The 21,148-nt window shown below is 39.0% G+C and overlaps 1 protein-coding gene across 1 annotated transcript in view; it reads right to left on the bottom strand.

Annotated features, from left to right (window-relative positions):
* Positions 1–21,148, bottom strand: part of APBB1IP (amyloid beta precursor protein binding family B member 1 interacting protein) — a 92,462-nt gene that overhangs the window by 12,835 nt on the left and 58,479 nt on the right. Inside the window, exons 8-9 of the mRNA XM_049777840.1 lie at positions 4,290–4,376; positions 2,623–2,766 (exon numbers count right to left, since the gene is read on the bottom strand). Of these exons, the coding sequence (XP_049633797.1) occupies positions 2,623–2,766; positions 4,290–4,376 (231 nt within the window). The remainder of the gene's footprint in view (positions 1–2,622; positions 2,767–4,289; positions 4,377–21,148) is intronic.

The raw sequence follows: 21,148 nt of genomic DNA, 5'->3' as shown, positions 1-21,148 counted from the left end.
GATTACTCCTGGTGGTGGTTGAAGGCCAGGGGTCAACTATGTGCAAAGCAAGTAAGTACCTTGTCTGCTGTATTGTATCTCTTGGACCCAACCATTGTAAAATTTTTAGTGTATATAAAGAAGCAAATAAAATATCTTCCCTTATAATTTTTGTTTAATTCCACTCTCTTCACTGGAAGAAGAACCATCACGAATAGTATAATACTGTTATTCCAAATGAGTTTTTGGAAAACATATTGACATGTATATGTATATGGAGGCATATCAACATACATACCAACATACTTTTATGGTTTTTAGTGTGAATGAGATCGTACTCTCTGTACTTTCAATGAATTTATTTTTTCTTAACACTCAATCTTAGTGTTTCTATGTCATGGTGTATGAATGTATATCAGATGTTCATTTTTCCACTGTATGGGATATAGTGATTTATTTAACCTTTTGAAATCAAGAAAAATAGACTATTTCAATTTGTCATTACAAAAGATACTTCATGGGTGAGAAAATACTTCTCAGACAGACTGTCAAAGATATAGCTGGCATCTGAAGGGCATTATTCCCTTATATTTACAGAGATCTTGTTTAACTATCCCTTAACTTGGTTGTGGTCAGTTTTCATGTCATCCCTTTTTTGCAAAAAAAGTCCAGTTTTGCTATTTTGCTGAAATTTAGATTTTAGCAATATTTCTAATTTTATCCTAATAATGGATGGAAAGACTGCACTAATTAATTTACATTTCTGTGATAACTAGTAAAAATAGGTATTTTGGTAGGAGGGTTTGGCCACATTGGATTAAGGTCAGAGTTTACTCCTGGCCAGTGCTCAAGGATCATACCTGGCAATGTTCAGGTGCCCATAGAAGATGTCATGAATCAAACAAAAGTTAACTGCAAGCAAGGAAAGTGTTTTACACCCTGTAATATCTCTCTGACCCCTCAGATAGATTTTATTTTATTTTATTTTGCTTTTTGGGCCACACCCTATGATGTTCAGGGATTATTCCTGGCTATGTGCTCAGAAATTGCTCCTTGACCATATGGGGTGCCTGGGATCACACCAAGGTTTATCCTGGATTGGATGTGTGCAAGGCAAACACCCTACCACTATGCTATCATTCTGGCCCCTCAGATAGATTTTAGAAGCAGTCTCTGATCTTTAAGCAAAAGAATCCTAGTGAAATTTGGAGGGAGGAATTGAACATAGAGAAAAATTTTGGCATAAAAATTAGTATGTTTTCCTCTAGCAAATGGCACATTTCTATCTGTGCTGTTCTCTTTCACTACCTTTATTAAATTTTATATTATGTACATATATGCTTGGAACATTTCCTGTTATTGTTCATGACTGGTGCTTTGTATTTTTGTTCCTACTGTGCATGGAATCTTAATGGCAGGTCTTTCCTTACAACATTAAGGGGAGAAGTGAGCTTGTGCCATTGTCAACTCAAATCTAAACAGTTAAAAACAAAAAAATATTTTTATTTGGCTTTTGGGACCCACCCAGTGGTGTTCAGGAGTTATTCTGGCTCTACTTTCAGGAATTATTCTTGGAGGTGCTTGGGGACCATATGGAATGCCGGGGACTGAACCCAGGTCAGCCATGTGCAAGACAAATGTTCAACCTGGATATTCATCATGACCTCAACCTGCAGTTAAGAGATCAGACTTCTGAGAGGAAGCCTGTGATTTTGATAGCTGTCACTTGGGGGTGCTGTGGATTAACAATGAAGGCAAAATGGGCTCTACCTCAAGATTCAGGTAAGTGATAAACAAATGATGAAAAATGTGCCAACCCTTTAAGAAAGGTCTTCGGGGAAGCTAATGTTCAGAGTGAGAGATATTCAAAGAAGAATTTTTCTATAGGCTTATAGATTGGAGTCGACGATTCTAACCACCGAAGGGGCAGTTAGAGGATGACTGAGATCTCTGCTAAATTACAGGGAAATGCTTATCAGAGAAGTACGTATCAGAGAATATGTTTGAAGTGTAAGTGCTAAGATTTAACATTGCTCTATCACGACTTAAAATATCTCTATGACTCCGGATACATTTTACTCCAATGACAACGAATTTAGAGAGTAAATAATGCATGGGGAGAGAAGAAAGGGGTCTTCAGAAATTAAGTTGTAAAAAAAAAAATCATCACTAAAAGTGTACTTTCCCCACTGATTTTAAAACCTGACTACAAAATAGGCAAAATTCTTCACCTTCAAAAAAGAGTTATCAAAAAATTCAAAGGAATTTGTGTAATTCTATCAGGATGTATTTGTATAAACATCAGAATAACATCCCTTTCAAAGAAAGAGAACATACTTAAATTGTGACCTTAGTTCTTTTTTGTGGGGAGGATTCACACCTGGTAGTGCTCAGGGGTTACTCCTGTCTCTATGCTCAGAAATCACTCCTGGCTGGCTTTGGGTGACTATATGGGATGCTGGGATTTGAACCACAGTCCATCCTAGGTTGGCTGCGTGCAAGGCAAATGCCGTACCGCTGTGCTATCTCCCAGCCCCTGTGACCTTATTTCTTTAATTTCACTTTTAAGAAATCAAATTTACTAAAAATTGAAAGACAAACTTGTTTTGTTATAGTTAAACAGTTTTTTTCCCCCTTTCTGACCTTAGTCTTTCCTTTGGGCACATAATAAATTCCAGAAGCCCGCAAAAGAAAATAGCGTCTTTTCCAGGATTTCTTCCCATCTTCTTTCAAATAAAGAGCTCCTTCGAGTTCTGGTACGATGATGGATGTTCCACAGAAACTCTCCTGAAATGAAGATTCCAGTGTTATGAAACACATGAAAGAAAAAAACACATTTCTTTTGCATTTAATCAACCTGTGGCCAATTATCATTTAAGAGAAAAGTCATTTTTGCCTACGATTCTGATTGAACACATATGTTTACACTGAACGTATTTGTCCAGAGGGGAGAAGTGATACCTCTCAACTCCTGAGACAAACTTCAAGAAACTTTGTCATTTGTTTTGTGGTAGTGGGTAAGCCATTAAATCATAGTTCCTTCACTTTTTTTTTTAATTTAGTTCCTTCACTTTTATAGGAATAGTAATAATAGCCCAACTTCATAAGAAAGAACTTGCACCTTGGTAGACTGCAAAAGTAAGAGTTAAATACATTTTTAAAAGTTTTCATTTCCTGTAAGTAAAAAAATTATGATTTCACTGTTTGTAACTTGTTCCATGTTTTTTGTTGTGGTGGTTACTCCATGATTGGGGTGGAAAGGATCTCTGAGTGGGATAGAAATTTGTGCAGGGGCCTGGAATGGGGGGTATCCTTCAGACTGCTTTCACCCCCACCCCCATGGGAATGAGGTTCATTATTTGGTCTTTTGAGTTTTTAAGAGAAGCCCAAGACAAGTCAACTCACTGTCAGGGGTGAGGCAACCAGTGTGGTGTGCCAGCATGCCCACCTGTGACCAGATTCTCACCTGTGTTAAATGCTGGAAAGAGCCTTGACTTTTAAGCAGTGACACTAGGTGAAAATTCATTGTGTTTTTTCAGAAGATCAACTGCCCAATGAACTTGTGGAGCCCAATAGGGTTAATAACTTAAAATTGTTAATAGACATCCAGGGGTTCACCTGGTTTTCTGTAATACATTATTTTTGGTTTTGGGGCCACACCTGGTGACGCTTAGGGGTTCCTCCTTCCTTCTGGCTATGTGCTCAGAAATCATTCCTGGCTTGGGGGACCATATGGGACGCCGGGGGATAGAACCGTGGTCCGTCCTAGGCTAGTGCAGGCAAGGCATACACCTTACCCCTTGCGCCACTGCCCCAGCTCCTTTCTGTAAAATTTAATGTGATTCAAAAAACTGAGGGTTTAACCTAATGACACATAAATACCAGAGCTCTCACACTAAATTTCACACTTCCTACCACCCCTCATTGCTGGAAAAGCATCTTAGAACTCACTTTAGAGAGTTGGAAATTTTTATGTCTGGTGTCTATGGATAATGAAAGCAATAAAATTGATGGATCACTAGAAGCTGTTTGAAGATGAGATTTTGGTGACTTCATATCTATACAATTACGAAAATTACCAATTTCAAGAAAAACCATAGTAATTTTTAAACAACCAACTCATATACAGGACACAACCTAATGAACTAAATGAACTAAATTTCTATAATTTAGTAATAATTTGATTTAAAAACCTACAAATTAACATTTCAGTATCTCCCAGAACCTCCCATTGTTCTGAGAAGTAAAAGATTTAAAAATAGATACATAACACATTTCTCCCCTTTTCTGCTCTGCAGAATTAAATTTACCTCAAGTAAGGATTCTTTGTTCTTGGCATTCATTTTTTCAGTTGCTTCCTTGTTTTCTTTTTTTCCTTTGTTGTTCAAGTAAAAGTTCTGAATAAAATATTAAGAGATCGCATCAGTAAGTATTGATAACCGTACTAGCCACTGCAGATATTGCTGGAGAGAGAAGGTCCCTCGTAGAAGGACATATGCCACAGCATATGGGGTTGAAAAATAATCATTTAGTTTCTAGTTACAAAATTGGATATAAAACCTTTATCCTATCAATGTTTAAGGATCAGAATTAACTCCTGTTATCTAAACAGGGAAACTGATTTCATTTGAACTCTGAGACTTTTGGTTACTTAAAATTCTAGAGCTACTTAGCAAAAAAAAAAAAAAAAAAAAGAGTAAATGTTGGTTTATTTCAGACACCATCCTGATAGCTTGACACCATAGCAGTGTGCCTTGGTAAAAGTTTAGAAGCTCTAGGCCTTCCTAATAATTCCAGTCAAGCCCCATGACTTCTCTTGTCCTGGTCAAAGAATCTGCCTCAATACAGACTAAAAGGAAAAACAAAGAAATTGATCACTTTGAAATATAAACAGAGGATTGTGTATAAAATGAGAGAGAAAAAAGAGACTAGCAGTCCCCAAAACTCCTGCAAAATTGAGTTGTGCTAGAGTTAGTAAAAGGATCTCAGGGAGTACTTTTAAGTAAAGGTTAACCCCCTTTATACTTTAACTATAAGGTGTATAAGTCTCCGTTCAATATGTTAAAACTTCATCACATAAAAAGAAATGTTCAATCTATGTGAATAATAATGTGGGTATCCTAAAAGTAATTCAAGGCCTAAGAACTGTTTTGTGATCCAGTTAATCCCTGATATAAGGAATCTTATACTATTCCACATACTTTCTGTCCAATTGCATTATAAGGAAACCATTAAATTGTGCCTGCAGAATGGATAGAATACTTTTGTTTGGAGAAGCCTATGAAAAAGGGGTCTTTAACAAATGTTTTGGATTTGTTATAAGACTAAAAACAAAATTACAGTGCTCTTAGAAAAATCAGACATATAGAATTTAAAGAATCAAACAAGCAATATTATAAAGAAACAAACTGTATGTTCTATCTCTGCAGGCTTTAACAGCATTCTTTAGACCTCTGGTTCATAGCAAAAGGGTAAACTGCATCTTATGGTAGAATGAAACACATGCCTTTCCTTTCATCACATGTTTAACATATTTAATACTTCACAGCATTATTTTTGTCTAAATCCAGAAAAATGACTCACTTGAGGCTGGCAGTTGGAGAATGTGATGAAATACTTCCTAGGGAAAGCCAACTTGCTCTAATGGAACTGAATCTCAAGTTGCTAGTTACTACCCCAGTTCTTATGTTACTTATGCAAAATAATCTATGTGAATAATAATGTGGGTATTCTAAAAGTAATTCAAGGCCTCACTTTTATAAAGGACAAAACTCTGATACTTTAGCTGTAAAGATAGAGCATAAACCCACACTTTATTTCAGAGACCTGCCTCTGTATGAAAAGTCAATTCTAGCTGCATGGAAGGATAATAAAACTTCCAGTTAAAATCTGGCTAATCTAGGCTCAGTCACATAATCTATATGACACTGACTGACTTCCTGTCAGACACCAGAAGACAATAATCTTTGTATCTTCTCTGTTATTTTAATGACCTTGTTTCACTACTACGCCTTTATTTATTTATTTATTTATTTATTTATTTTTTACTACTATGCCTTTTTATAAAAGAAAAAATAACTTAAATAGCCCACTATGCTGGGGACACAATTGGTCTTGAATCTCCAAACATTAAACCCAGGATGTTGCTCCACCCATAATGTGTGTACTATGCTTGGAAGGGAATGTTACTTCTTTGTTAATAAGTCTAAAAATTCAAACTCATTTTTAGAAAAATTTAAAAAATGATTATAATACCCCAGTTTACCAAGTTTTGCACAATACAGTTATTTCAGGCATTAAATGTTCAAACTCCAATTCTTTAACCAGTGTGACCTTCTTTCTACCTACGTTCCCTGTTTCCCACCCACTACCTCCATGTAGGCAAAAAAAAAATTTACTTCATATTGTCCAAACCAATCTTAACTCACTAGAGGACCTTCCAAATCTGGGAACAGGCTTATCAAAGTTGGTTTCCATGGAAAATATTTGGTCTTGGGTCCTTCTTTTCTTGGTCACTTGGCAGGTCTCTTCCTGTTATGACTGCCTGCTATTACTATTATAATTTTGACCTTTTTGTCAGGTTTGTTTTCTTTAAGCTTGAAGCCATCAAACTACAGTTGGTGACTAATGTGGACTTCATGGTGCAGGTAACTAAGACCTGGGAAAATGGTAACAATGACCTCCAAGCAGCCATCCTAGGGTGCCTTAACTGAGCTGGGCCCCTACTTGACATCTTCAATTCAGCAGGAAGTAGCTTAATACATTCAACACCTCATCTCCTGACTGCAGTCAGGGTTTCCTCTTTGAGAAGGGGGAATGAAAGAGGAAGCCTCGGTTTTCTCCTGCAAGATGTTGCCAGCAGCTCCATTTTAGCTCTCCCTTTTCACATTTTAAACATTCCTTCAAATCCCTGGGCTCTTTGTGAGAATTCAAAGTTAGCAATGGGCCACACCTAGTGGTGCTCAGAGTTACTTCCGGTTCTGTGCTCAGAAATCACTTTTGAACCTTATGGGATGCTGGAGATCGAAAATGGGTGGGCTGCGCGCAAGGCAAATGCTGTCATTCTGGCCACAGCCCAATTACTTTTAATTAAGAAAAAAAAGCTGTGTGGATCAGTCATAGGAGTCATAAACACAACAGAAGTAGAAAGGGCATCCCCCAGAGGGACAGTCCGCCTAACAGAGGCTGGAAAGATCATGGCGGGAAGTTTCAATATATTAAGTGATTATTAGTAGTTCCCATTGTCACAGTTCCTGCTGAGGACACTTATGGGAAAATGAAAAATTCTGTTAAAATGCATTTTAAAGGTTTTCAGGGGCTGGAGAATAGGGCTCAGTGGTAGAGTGAATGACTGATTGCCTTACATGCCTGGGGACAAGGATTCCACCTCTAAATCACTTTTTCTTTTTTTCTTTTTTCTTTTTTTTTTGGTTTTTGGGCCACACCCTTGGGTGCTCAGGGGTTACTCCTGGCTGTCTGCTCAGAAATAGCTCCTGGCAGGCACGGGGGACCATATGGGACACCGGGATTTGAATCAACCACCTTAGGTCCTGGATCAGCTGCTTGCAATGCAAACACCACTGTGCTATCTCTCCGGGCCCCTAAATCACTTTTTCATTGAGTCATTTGATTCCTCAGACTATAGCCTAGTTTGCAACCCCAGGCTAACACTTAACAAAGGAAATGTTAAAGCTTAAACCCTCCGGAGCACCTTGATTAAATTAAGAATCTAAGTGTGATCTTCAGATGGCCTTTGTGCTCAGCAATACACAAGTTCCCAGGCTCCCAATTTATGGAATGGAAGCCTTTGTTGAAGGACCAGGGAATCTGCATTTTCACATGCTTCCTGGATGCTTCTTTTTCATGGGGATTTTGAGAGGTGCATGTACCAGAGAGAAAATTAGGAAGCAAACTGTAGGCAAATAATATTTGCAGAAATAAGATATCTCTTAGAAGTAGAATGTTTAAACAAGTGCATGCCTTGCATGTGTGAGCTTTGGGTTCCATCCCTGACTCTGGCAGGAAAACAAACCAAACCAAACTTAATTTGTGAACTTGAATAGAAGAAATAAGTTACATTCATATAGTATCTTCTGTTATTCTTATATAATTTAATATATTTTGAAGATTTTTTAACTTATTACTGGAAATAACAGTACATTGTGAATTAGTATAATTATTATATAGTTTGAAACTTAAAAAACATTTTTTTGTAGTGACAAAGATTGAAACTATGACCTTGGGGTGGAGAGATAGCACGTCTGCATTTGCCTTGCAAGCAGCCGACTCAGGACCTAAGGTGGTTGGTTCGAATTCCAGTCATATATGGTCCCCCGTGCCTGCCAGGAGCTATTTCTGTGCAGATAGCTATGAGTAACCCCTGAGCACTGCTGGGTGTGGCCCCAAAACCAAGCCAAACAAAACAAAACAAACAAACAAAAAACCTATGACCTCACACAACTGAGGTATTTGTTCCACTACTTAACCATACATACCCTTAGCCCTTGAAGCTTACAAATTAAAAATGCTGGCCTTGGACTATGCAAATCATAATAGACAATGTATACTACCTGCCAGAATTTGACGCTAAGGTCTTAGGAACATGCTTTTCATTTCCTTTAAAGAGCCCCATCGCAGAAGTGTTTTGCTATTTTACAGATAAGAAAACAGAGGATTAAGAGATTAGGCCATTTCAAGTCAGAGTTTTGGAGCTCTTTATACATTTAATCAGCATCAAACTGCTCTAAATCCCAAAGGAAAGAATCTGGCACAGCAGTGGAAATGACATGATGCCCTATACTGCTCATTAAAAAGAATCAGAATGGTATAGTTAGCCAAAAAACAGAAAGAAAAGAAATCTTATTTGTGATAAAATGGATCACTGTTATGTGAAATAAATTAGACAAAGGGGCCGGAGAAATGGTGCAGTGGTTAAAGCACTGTCTTTGCATTGTGGCTGATTTAGGGTAACCCAGAGCTTTGCCAGATGTTGTCTCCCCTAACTCACAAAAACACCATGTTATTACCTGTGAGATCTACTCAAGCGAACAGTCTCCTACACTCTTGTCGTTAACATAAAAGAATAAGCCACAGGTCTTACCACCTTCTGAGGGTAACAGGGACAAGGACACAGTATAACTACCTAGATTTAATTGGGACTAGGGAAAATTGACCCACAGACCCAAAAGAGAGGGCATAAGTTGCTGTGTAGGTGATTGAAATTCTGGAGTTGTTTTTATGTAATACAGGCTGATTAATACACACTTCCCACAGATGCCCCCCGTCTTCCCTTTCTATGCATTTTACTGCCTCCTTACAAGAGGCAGTATCCTTTGTATCCACAAAGGGCTGGGAAACCAAGGGTAGACTTCCCTTGAAGTGACCCATTTGGAGGCAACAGACAGAATTACAGGACCTCCTTCCACGGTCCCTGGCACTGCATGGACAAAGATCAGCCTTGAGAGAGAAAGATTGGAGAGGACAGAGAAAACTTCTCCTCAGATCTTTGGCATCTGAGAAGAGGGATGAAGTTGTGCGCTTTTCTTGGTGATCTTCACATGTGCAGCCGACTGTAAACCACAGCCACCTGTCAAGGTCAGTGAGGAAAACAAACACTCAAATGAAAGTGGCCTGAAATTGTCAGTGTGGGATTATGGCTGACTTAAATTCCTTTCTTAATTTGTTCTTTTTAACAATATATTGAAGTTCCTTTTAAGTCAGGAAAATTAGAGGTGTTATGGAAAGAAAAAAAAAGCAATACAGAGAGTCAGATCCCCCTCCCTGAACTAATGTCGCAACACTATGACTGATGTTGCAACACTGTCTTGGGCCTGAAGCACCAAGAGCAGTACATGCCAACATCAGGGGGCGCCAGTCTCTCCAGGCCTAGGCCCCAGCTCTCACATCTGTTTTGGTTTCAGTCAGGGGCCTCAATTTTTGCACAAGGAGCTACCAGTCAGCAAAAGTGAGAAAACAAAACCCCAGTAGCTGGCAGCTACTTCCTTGTGAACATCTGGTCTTATTTAGAAAAAGTCGACCACCCGGCCACTACAGTCAAGTCGGAAGAGAAACTTTCCCAATGACAACCAGATTGAGAAAGGAAGCTGTTCTGTGGGGGAAAAAAAAGAAGAAAAAGTTGATCTTAAGGAGAGAGTAGCATTCTATGCTTTTAACTCAAAATAGAATAGCCTGGAAGCAGGGCATCATCTGTCCCCAGCACTATCTCTCACCTGTGTGTGTGTAGGGTCTCTGCTGTCTCCCTCAACTAGCCACTTACTGTAAATCTAAAAAGCCTCTAAAAATAAATTCTATGAAAACAAATAGCTCTTTCATAGATTTCATCTGATATGGTTGATTTGGGTGTCTTTTCTACTGAATATAGTTTCTATGATGTTCTGATTCTTGCAGCTTTTTGATTTTATAATAGTGTCTTAAATTCTTTGAGATGCTATTAAGGCTCAATAGGATTTTCTCATAAAGACACAGTTCCTTTTCTTTCATCCTAAATCGTGGCAGGATTTTTCTCTTCCTGAGATCTTCCATAGGCAATGGAATATGGTAGAAGTTCATCTCACAGAGTGGTGTTGTTTCTTTAGGGCTCTTATTTCATTGCTCTATGGAGCAAATCATTTTCCTGATCTTAGGTATTATAAACAAATGCTATCATTGAAAAACTAAACTTTTTAACATGCATCATTAATAAGACTTTTTTGGTAGCATTTTGAGCAACAGATTAAAACTTAATCATAATCTCTTCCTGCACCACTCTTGTTCTTTACTTGAAAGTTAAGCTTTCATAATTTTTCATTTGTTTGTTTTTGAGTCAGACCCAACATTCCTCCTTTGTGGAATGGGGATTGAACCCAGGAAGGCCACATGCAAGGCCTACATTATTTTCTCTCTGTATTGGGTTACAAATTGTCTGAAGGAAAAATGTAATCTTAACTTTTATATCCTTCATAGATAACACGAAGTTATAAATATATCAGAGGCTCCAAGCATGCTTTTTAAGCACATGGTTGGAACAAAGTGCATTAAAGATTCCTCATCTACCAATACTGGGAAGACATGCAATATTTTGTGGAGATCCTACTCAAAATTATTTTTCAGAATATGAGTCTTTCCTTTTAAGAGTTCTGATTATATTTGGTGAATTTATTCCTACAATGTTTCTGTCAAAAATATTTCAAGGCAGTACCATGTTTTGGCTCAGTGGGGCTGGGTGATTATGCTTACAGATTCACAGAAGTAGCTCTGAGGAAGGAGTTAACCTAAGGTGTCAGTAATTATTTTTTACCTTATTTTGGGATTCATCATTTTATTAAAAATAATGGCAATTACATCTTGAAAAGAATGCTCAACCCAAATGAAGATATAGCATATTTGGACTTTTTTTTTCTTTTTTTTTTAATTTTTTTTTATTTAAACACCTTGATTACATACATGATTGTGTTTGGGTTTCAGTCATGTAAAGAACGACACCCATCACCAGTGCAACATTCCCACCACCAATGTCCCAAGTCTCCCTTCTCCCCACCTAACCCCTGCCTGTACTCTAAACAGGCTCTCCATTTCCCTCATACATTCTCATTATTAGGAAAGTTCAGAATGTAGTTATTTCTCTAGTTAAACTCATCACTCTTTGTGGTGAGCTTCCTGTGGTGAGCTGGAACTTCCAGCTCTTTTCTCTTTTGTGTCTGAAAATTATTATTACAAGGGTATCTTTCATTTTTCTTAAAACCCATAGATGAGTGAGACCATTCTGTGTTTTTCTCTCTCTCTCTGGCTTATTTCACTCAGCATAATAGATTCCATGTACATCCATGTATAGGAAAATTTCATGACTTCATCTCTCCTGACAGCTGCATAATATTCCATTGTGTATATGTACCACAGTTTCTTTAGCCATTCATCTGTTGAAGGGCATCTTGGTTGTTTCCAGAGTCTTGCTATGGTAAATAGTGCTGCAATGAATATGGGTGTAAGGAAGGGGTTTTTGTACTGTATTTTTGTGTTCTTAGGGTATATTCCTAGGAGTGGTATAGCTGGATCATATGGGAGCTCGATTTCAAGTTTTTGGAGGAATCTCCATATTGCTTTCCATAAAGGTTGAACTAGACGGCATTCCCACCAGCAGTGGATAAGAGTTCCTTTCTCCCCACATCCCCGCCAACACTGTTTATTCTCGTTCTTTGTGATGTGTGCCATTCTCTGTGGTGTGAGGTGGTATCTCATCGTTGTTTTGATTTGCATCTCCCTGATGATTAGTGATGTGGAGCACTTTTTCATGTGTCTTTTGGCCATTTGTATTTCTTTTTTGTCAAAGTGTCTGTTCATTTCTTCTCCCCATTTTTTGATGGGATTAGATGTTTTTTTCTTGTAAAGTTCTGTCAGTGCCTTGTATATTTTGGAGATTAGCCCCTTATCTGATGGGTATTGGGTGAATAGTTTCTCCCACTCAGTGGGTGGCTCTTGTATCCTGGGCACTATTTCCTTTGAGGTGCAGAAGCTTCTCAGCTTAATATATTCCCATCTGTTAATCTCTGCTTTCACTTGCTTGGAGAGTGCAGTTTCCTCCTTGAAGATGCCTGTAATGTCCTGGAGTGTCTTGCCTATGTGCTGTTCTATATATCTTATGGTTTTGGGGCTGATATCGAGGTCTTTAATCCATTTGGATTTTACCTTCGTACATGATGATAGCTGGGGGTCTAAGTTCAATTTTTTGCAAGCAGCTATCCAATTGTGCCAACACCACTTGTTGAAGAGGCTTTCCCTGCTCCATTTAGGGTTTCCTGCTCCTTTATCAAAAATTAGTTGATTGTATGTCTGGGGAACATTTTCTTAGTATTCAAGCCTATTCCACTGATCTGAGGGCCTGTCCTTATTCCAATACCATGCTGTTTTGATAACTATTGCTTTGTAGTACAGTTTAAAGTTGGGGAAAGTAATTCCTCCCATATTCTTTTTCCCAATGATTGCTTTGGCTATTCGAGGGTGTTTATTGTTCCAAATGAATTTCAAAAGTGTCTGATCCACTTCTTTGAAGAATGTCATGGGTATCTTTAGAGGGATAGCATTAAATCTGTATAATGCCTTGGGGAGTATTGCCATTTTGATGATGTTAATCCTGCCAATCCACGAGCAGGGTATGTATTTCCATTTCCGCGTGTCCTCTCTTATTTCTTGGAGCAGAGTTTTATAGTTCTCTCTGTATAGGTCCTTCACATTTTTAGTCAAGTTGATTCCAAGATATTTGAGTTTGTGTGGCACTATTGTGAATGGGGTTGTTTTCTTAATGTCCATTTCTTCCTTATTACTGTTGGTGTATAGAAAGGCCATTGATTTTTGTGTGTTAATTTTGTAGCCTGCCACCTTGCTATATGAGTCTATTGTTTCTAGAAGCTTTTTGGTAGAGTCTTTAGGGTTTTCTAAGTAGAGTATCATGTCATCTGCAAACAGTGAGAGCTTGACTTCTTCCTTTCCTATCTGGATTCCCTTGATATCTTTTTCTTGCCTAATCGCTATAGCAAGTACTTCCAGTGCTATGTTGAATAGGAGTGGTGAGAGAGGACAGCCTTGTCTTGTACCAGAATTTAGAGGGAAGGCTTTTAGTTTTTCTCCATTGAGGATAATATTTGCCGTTGGCTTGTGGTAGATGGCTTCAACTAGATTGAGAAAGGTTCCTTCCATTCCCATCTTGCTGAGAGTTTTGATCAAGAATGGGTGTTGGACCTTATCAAATGCTTTCTCTGCATCTATTGATATGATCATGTGGTTTTTATTTTTCTTGTTATTGATGTTGTGTATGATGTTGATAGATTTACGGATGTTAAACCAGCCTTGCATTCCTGGGATGAAACCTACTTGATCATAGTGGATGATCTTCTTAATGAGGCATTGAATCCTATTTGCCAGGATTTTGTTGAGGATCTTTGCATCTGCATTCATCAGCGATATTGGTCTGTAATTTTCTTTTTTTGTAGCATCTCTGTCTGGTTTAGGTATCAAGGTGATGTTGGCTTCATAAAAGCTATTTGGAAGTGTTTCTGTTTGTTCAATTTCATGAAAGAGTCTTGCCAGGATTGGTAGTAGTTCCTCTTGGAAAGTTTGAAAGAATTCATTAGTGAATCCATCTGGGCCTGGGCTTTTGTTTTTCGGCAGACCTTTGATTACCATTCTAATTTCATCTATGGTGATGGGGGTGTTTAGATATGCTACATCCTCTTCTTTCAACCGTGGAAGATTATAAGAGTCCAAGAATTTATCTATTTCTTCCAGGTTCTCATTTTTAGTGGCGTAGAGTTTCTCAAAGTAGTTTCTGATTACCCTTTGAATCTCTCTCATATCAGTAGTGATCTCTCCTTTTTCATTCCTAATATGAGTTATCAAGTTTCTCTCTCTTTCTTTGTTAGGTTTGCCAGTGGTCTATCAATCTTGTTTATTTTTTCAAAGAACCAACTTCTGCTTTCGTTGATCTTTCGGATTGTTTTTTGGGTTTCCACTTCATTGATTTCTGCTCTCAGCTTTGTTATTTCCTTCTGTCTTCCTATTTTTGGGTCCTTTTGTTGAGCATTTTCTAGTTCTATTAGCTGTGTCATTAGGCTACTCAGGTAAGCTCCTTCTTCCTTCCTGATGTGTGCTTGCAAAGCTATAAATTTTCCTCTCAGTACTGCTTTTGCTGTGTCCAATAAGTTCCGATAGTTTGTGTCTTGATTGTCATTTGTTTCCAGGAACCTTTTGATTTCCTCCTTGATTTCATCTCGGACCCACTGGTTATTGAGTATGAGGCTGTTTAACTTCCAGGTGTTAAGGTTTTTCTTCTGAGTCCCTTTGGAGTTCACAAATAATTTCAGAGCCTTGTGGTCAGCAAAGGCAGTCTGCAAAATTTCTATCTTCTTGATCTTATGGAGGTATGTTTTATGTGCCAGCATGTAGTCTATCCTGGAGAATGTCCCATGTACATTGGAGAAGAATGTGTATCCAGGTTTCTGGGGGTGGAGTGTCCTATATATATCCACTAAGCCTCTTTCTTCCATTTCTCTCCTCAGGTCTAGTATATTCTTGTTGGGTTTCAGTCTGGTTGACCTATCCAGTGTTGACAAAGCCGTGTTAAGGTCCCCCACAATTATTGTGTTGTTATTGATATTATTTTTCAGATTTGTCAACAGTTGTATTAAATATTTTGCTGGCCCCTCATTCGGTGCATATATGTTTAGGAGAGTTATTTCTTCCTGCTGTACATACCCCTTGATTAATATAAAATGTCCATCTTTGTCCCTTACAACCTTCCTGAGTATAAAGTTTGCATTATCTGATATTAATATGGCCACTCCAGCTTTTTTATGGGTGTTGTTTGCTTGGATAACTTTTCTCCAGCCTTTTATTTTGAGTCTATGTTTGTTCTGACTATTCAGGTGCGTTTCTTGTAGGCAGCAGAAGGTTGGATTGAGTTTTTTGATCCATTTAGCCACTCTGTGTCTCTTAACTGGTGCATTTAGTCCATTGACGTTGAGAGAAAGAATTGTCCTGGGATTTAACGCCATCTTTATTTCAAAATTTGGTGTGTCTTTTGGGTAGTCTTGTCTTAGATTAGGTCTTTCAGTTTTTCTCTTAAGACTGGTTTTGTGTCTGTGAAGTTTCTGAGCTGTTTTTTGTCTATGAAACCATGTATTCTTCCGTCAAACCGGAAAGTGAGTTTTGCTGGGTATAGTATTCTGGGTGAAGCATTCATTTCATTCAGTCTTGTCACAATATCCCACCACTGCTTTCTGGCATTGAGTGTTTCTGGTGACAGGTCTGCTGTAAATCTCAGGGAAGCTTGCTTGAACGTAATTTCCCCTTTTGATCTTGCTGTTTTCAGAATTCTGTCTCTATCTGTGGGATTTGTCATTGTGACTAGGATGTGTCTTGGGGTGTTTTTTCTGGGGTCTCTTTTGGTTGGTATTCTTCGAGCATGTAGGATTTGATCACCTATATTCTTTAGCTCTGGAAGTTTCTCTCTCTTTTTTTTTTTTTTTTTTGGTTTTTGGGCCACACCCAGTAACGCTCAGGGGTTACTCCTGGCTACGCGCTCAGAAGTTGCTCCTGGCTTGGGGGACCATATGGGACACCGGGGGATCGAACCGCGGTCCGTCCAAGGCTAGCGCAGGCAAGGCAGGCACCTTACCTTTAGCGCCACCGCCCGGCCCCTGGAAGTTTCTCTTTAATGATGTTCTTGACCATTGATTCTTCCTGGGAATTTTCTTCCTGGGTCTCTGGGACTCCAATGATTCTTAAGTTGTTTCTGTTGATCTTATCTTAGACTTCTATTTTCATCTGTTCCCATTCTTTGACTAATTTTTCCGTTGTCTGCTCATTTGCTTTAAGTTTTTTGTCCAATCTCTCCTGCTGTATGGAATTGTTATGTATCTCATCTTCCACAGCACCAAGTCTATTCTCAGCTTCTGATACCCTGTCCCAGAGCTTATCCATTTTGTCATTCACTTCATTTACTGACTTTTTCAGGCTTGTTAATTGATATGTTATTTCAGTTTGGAGTTTTGTGATTTCTGTCTTCATATTTTCTTGGTTCTTATTAGTGTTCTGTTCAACTCGATCCATGGTTTCTTGGAGTCCGTTGAGCATCTTCCATATTGCTAGTCTAAAGTCCTTATCTGAGAGGTTGATTAGTTGGTTGGTCATTATCTGGTCCTCAGAATTGTCCTCTTCATTCTCTATGTCTGATGCTGGCCTGCATTGTTTCCCCATTGTCACACTTGTATTTTGGGTTTTTCTACGTGTTGTGGTGGTATTCATTGGCTAGATGATGTAGGCAGCACACTTCTCTGGCTCCGCCCTTTCTGGATGGGCTGACTTGCCTCTACGGGAGGGGAGTCCTCCGTGGATGAAGCCTCACACTGGATCAAATCTTAGGCCCAAGCATTCAACGGAGAAGACAGTTCGAAAAGGAATGCTTGCTTCTGTGTTATAGCTCAGTTCTTAGTGTGATTTTTTCTTCTTGTTACAATGGTGTTCTTTTCTTAGAAAGAGCACATGGCCGCGTAGCGAAGCGGAGCGGCCGTGCTCTGCTGGAGCCTCTTTGGCCCCACTCCCAAGAGTTTCACGCAAGAGGACAGTAGAGAAACACTTACAAGGAGCACTCACAGTTAGGCTCCACTGGGCGGGCGCAGATTCGTGGCTTTTCCCTGCCTGATGTCCCAAACAGGGCAGCTGGCTTCTGCCTGGACTTTTAAATTAAGTGCTTGAATCATTGCTTGAGGAGAAAATCTAAGGTAGTTAAATCATTTTTTTTTTTTTTTGGTTTTTGGGCCACACTCAGCGGTGCTCAGGGGTTACTCCTGGCTGTCTGCTCAGAAATGGCTCCTGGCAGGCACGGGGGACCACATGGGACACCGGGATTCGAACCAACCACCTTTGGTCCTGAATCAGCTGCTTGCAAGGCAAACACCGCTGTGCTATCTCTCCGGGCCCTAGTTAAATCATTTTTAGGTTCTATACACAGGAAAAATTTCTCCTGGATTATTTTCTTCTATTGAATTATTTTGGGTGCAATCTTAGTACAAAAATAAGATCGGGGGGGGGTTAGGGGAAAATAAGTTCTATGTTAAAAACTAGCAAAAGAGGGGCTGAAGAGACAGCATGGAGGTAAGGCATTTACCTTACATGCAGAAGGTTGGTGGTTCGAATCTTGGCATCCCATATGGTCCCCTGAGCCTGCCAGGAGCGATTTCTGAGCATAGAGCCAGGAGTAACTCCTGAGCGCTGCCGGCTGTGACCCAAAAACCAAACCAAACCAAACCAAACCAAACCAAAACAAAACAAAACAAAAACTATCAAAGGACCTCAGCTTTTGCAGTGGGGACACTGAGTATTTCAAAACTATGAAATCTTTCTTTTAGAAGCCATAAAATCAGCCTGAGAATGGTCACAGTCAGGTCACTCATCCAAAGCTTAGTGTTCATGACCTTTGCAGACACTGGTCATCCATGTAGAAACTGATCAGAAGATAAAATTATTCAACCAAAACCCAAGATAATGAAACACTTGAAATGACTCACTTTAGGGCCAGAAATATAGTACAATAGGCAGAGCACATGCCTTGTATGTGGTTGACCTGCATTTGATCTCAAATATCACAGATAGTTCCTTGAGCCCTGCCAGAAATGATTATTTCCCCATGGCCCTGGCCAAGAGTGGACAAGTGGACAAGTGGACAAGAGTCCACTGCAAGTTTGGCTTTTCTCTTTTTCAGTGTTAGGACTATTATTTTTTTTTCAGAGAACATTCCAGAAGAATTAATCAGGAGGAATTCTATTTTCCCGTATGTTGCTATGGATTAGTTCTCATGAAGCACTCACTCACTACATAGTCATTCCCAAAGGCTAAACTGATGTTCTTCAGCAATTTTCTTTTTTTCTTTTTTTTTTTCCTTTTGGTTTTTGGGCCACACCCAGCGGTGCTCAGGGGTTACTCCTGGCTGTCTGCTCAGAAATAGCTCCTGGCAGGCATGGGCACCATATGGGACACCGGGATTCAAACCAACCACCTTTGGTCCTGGATCGGCTGCTTGCAAGGCAAATGCCGCTGTGCTATCTCTCTGGGCCCCAGCAATTTTCTAACTGTGTCACCTTCCAACATTGCTTCCTTCCTGTGGCTCCCCTGTCCTATTGACTGATCCTTTAGCTTTGTGCTGTGTCCCTCATTTATATGATTTTTCATCTGTGTTCCTCTGTGGCATATCATGGGGCCCACTGGAGGCCTATTGCTGCTGGCTGAGAAATGCTTGGTTAAGTTACATAAACTAGGTGCGTAGTAGTCAAAGTCACCTAGGTTTATGTATAACATTTATGCAATACAATCACCTAATGTGGCATTGCTTAGAATGTGTTTCATTATTGTGTAGTATATTACTTTAGTAGCACCATTAAAATAAAATAATGGATAATAATAATAATACTGGTGATTAGTATAATAATAGTGTAATAGGACATTGCCAGGAAATTGGCAATATCTCTCAAAGTGAAATGTTTACATAACATAGGATCTAGCATTTGTGCTTCTAGGTATTTATGCAAGAGAACTGGCTATAAAAAAAGACATAAAATAATACATCTATTATAAAGCATATATGTGTCTCCACAAAAAGAGATGTATAAAAATATCCACATCAGCATAGCATTACTGTTGAAAAAAGCCTTGACCCCAAATAAGGGTCTAGAGTGATAGTACAGTAGGTAGGCTGCTTGCCATGTATGCTGCTGACCGAGGTACAACCCCAAGCACTGCATATGGTCTCTCAAGCCTTGTCAGAAGTGATCCCTGAGTGCAGAGCCAGAAGGTCAGCCCTGAGCACTTCCAGGTGTGGCCCCAAATAAACAAAACAAAATAAAAACACAAACTAGAAAGACTATATTTATCAATAATGCATTTGGTACATATCTTTTGGCATTTCCATATATGGATTACTAAACTGCGGTAAAAAAGAATAAAATTATGCCATTTTCAGCTATATGAATGATCTGGAGAGAATGATGTGGAATAAGTTAAGTCTGAAGGCAAAAGACATTACACTGTCTTGGAACACTATATGCATAAATCTCTATTTTTAAGAGTATTGTGGCATGGGCTCGGAGAGATAGCACAGCGGTAGGGCATTTGCCTTGCACATGGGAGACCCAGGATGGACCTGAGTTTGATTCCTGGCATCCCGTATGGTCCTCCAAGCCTGCCAGGAATGATTCCTGAGCCAAGAGTAACCCCTGAGCGTCACCAGGTGTGCTCCCCCCTCAAAAAAACAAAAAAGAATATCGTGGCAAATTTTCAATATTTACTTTTTTCAATATTTTTCAATACTTTTAAAAAATATTTCCCTTTCTGGACCCGGAGAGACAGCACAGTGGTGTTTGCCTTGCAAGCAGCCTATCCAGGACCTAAGGTGGTTGGTTCGAATCCCGGTGTCCCATATGGTCCCTCGTGTCTGCCAGGAGCTATTTCTGAGCAGACAGCCAGGAGTACCCCTGAGCACCGCTCGGTGTGGCCCAAAAACAAAAACAAAAAAACCAAAAAATTTCCCATTCTTCTATTTGTCATACAATACTAGATCTATGCTATACAACACCTGGGTTCCAGTTTTTATGAGCTCAGTAAGAAAGATGCCTCATACACACATGAAAAATGATAGCCCTGGTTATTATTCCCCAGTTCATTTTAGTGAAACACATGTCTGCTGAGAAAGAGAGACAGAGAGAGATAGAGAGTGAGCAAGAGAGCATTTTCAACTCTTCATGCAATAATTAATTTCTGGCCAATGGATATAAGCCAAATCAAAGTGTGATGTCCAGTTATTTTTTTCCTAGTAAGAAATATGGCTTTCAACTCCTCTTGTTCTTCCTTCCCTTTAGACTTCTGTATGTGGCCAATTGTCAAAGTTGCTTTGGGTCCAGAAATGTAAGTCACATGTTGAGGAAAGCAGAGCACTTGACTTATACATCTATACACCTATATTTCAGCTATATAGCTATACTTCTATATCTGAACAGGTGTAAAAACAAAATTGGCTTCTAACTAGTATAAGTCATTAGAATTGGGGGAGGGTCCTCTTTGTTAGAGCAACTTAGATAGTACCTTAACTAATGTGGACATTAAAGCATTATTGAAGTGTGAATTGAAAATACTGTACCTTTCTTCCTTGATATTTGTCATAAACAATAGTATTTACATAGTAGTTAAATGGTTTGTTGTCAATTTGCCACCATCCATCTTCTGGAAAACTCGTGTGAAAAGTCGTGCAGAGAAAGAAATTTTTCTTGTGAGGCAGCTGCTACTGAACGTGCTTTTAATTCTGTCTCTAGAATATGGGACTTCTTTTTAATTTTAACTTATAAAATATAAAAGTGTCTAGATGTCTCCGAAGATCTTGGCCATATCTAACATTCTTTGACTTCCTAAAATGACTAATAGTCTCCTGCACTTAGAGTTGGCTGGAGCTAATGGAAAAAAGTCTATAATATGTGACATCTTTATACATGTGACTTGAAGGAAGCTTTATCAAGTATGGAAAACAAGGAGTCAACTGTTTTCCCCAAAGTAGAAAATACCATTCTGGGGTATCTTCGGGTATCTTGCAATAGCTTCAGGAAAATGGGGGTTTTGCTTATTCCCAGAAGGGTGA

This window comes from Suncus etruscus, chromosome 7 (assembly GCF_024139225.1).
Source record: "Suncus etruscus isolate mSunEtr1 chromosome 7, mSunEtr1.pri.cur, whole genome shotgun sequence".
NCBI classification, from domain to species: domain Eukaryota; kingdom Metazoa; phylum Chordata; class Mammalia; order Eulipotyphla; family Soricidae; genus Suncus; species Suncus etruscus.
This window is presented reverse-complemented; position numbering and strand designations above follow the sequence as displayed.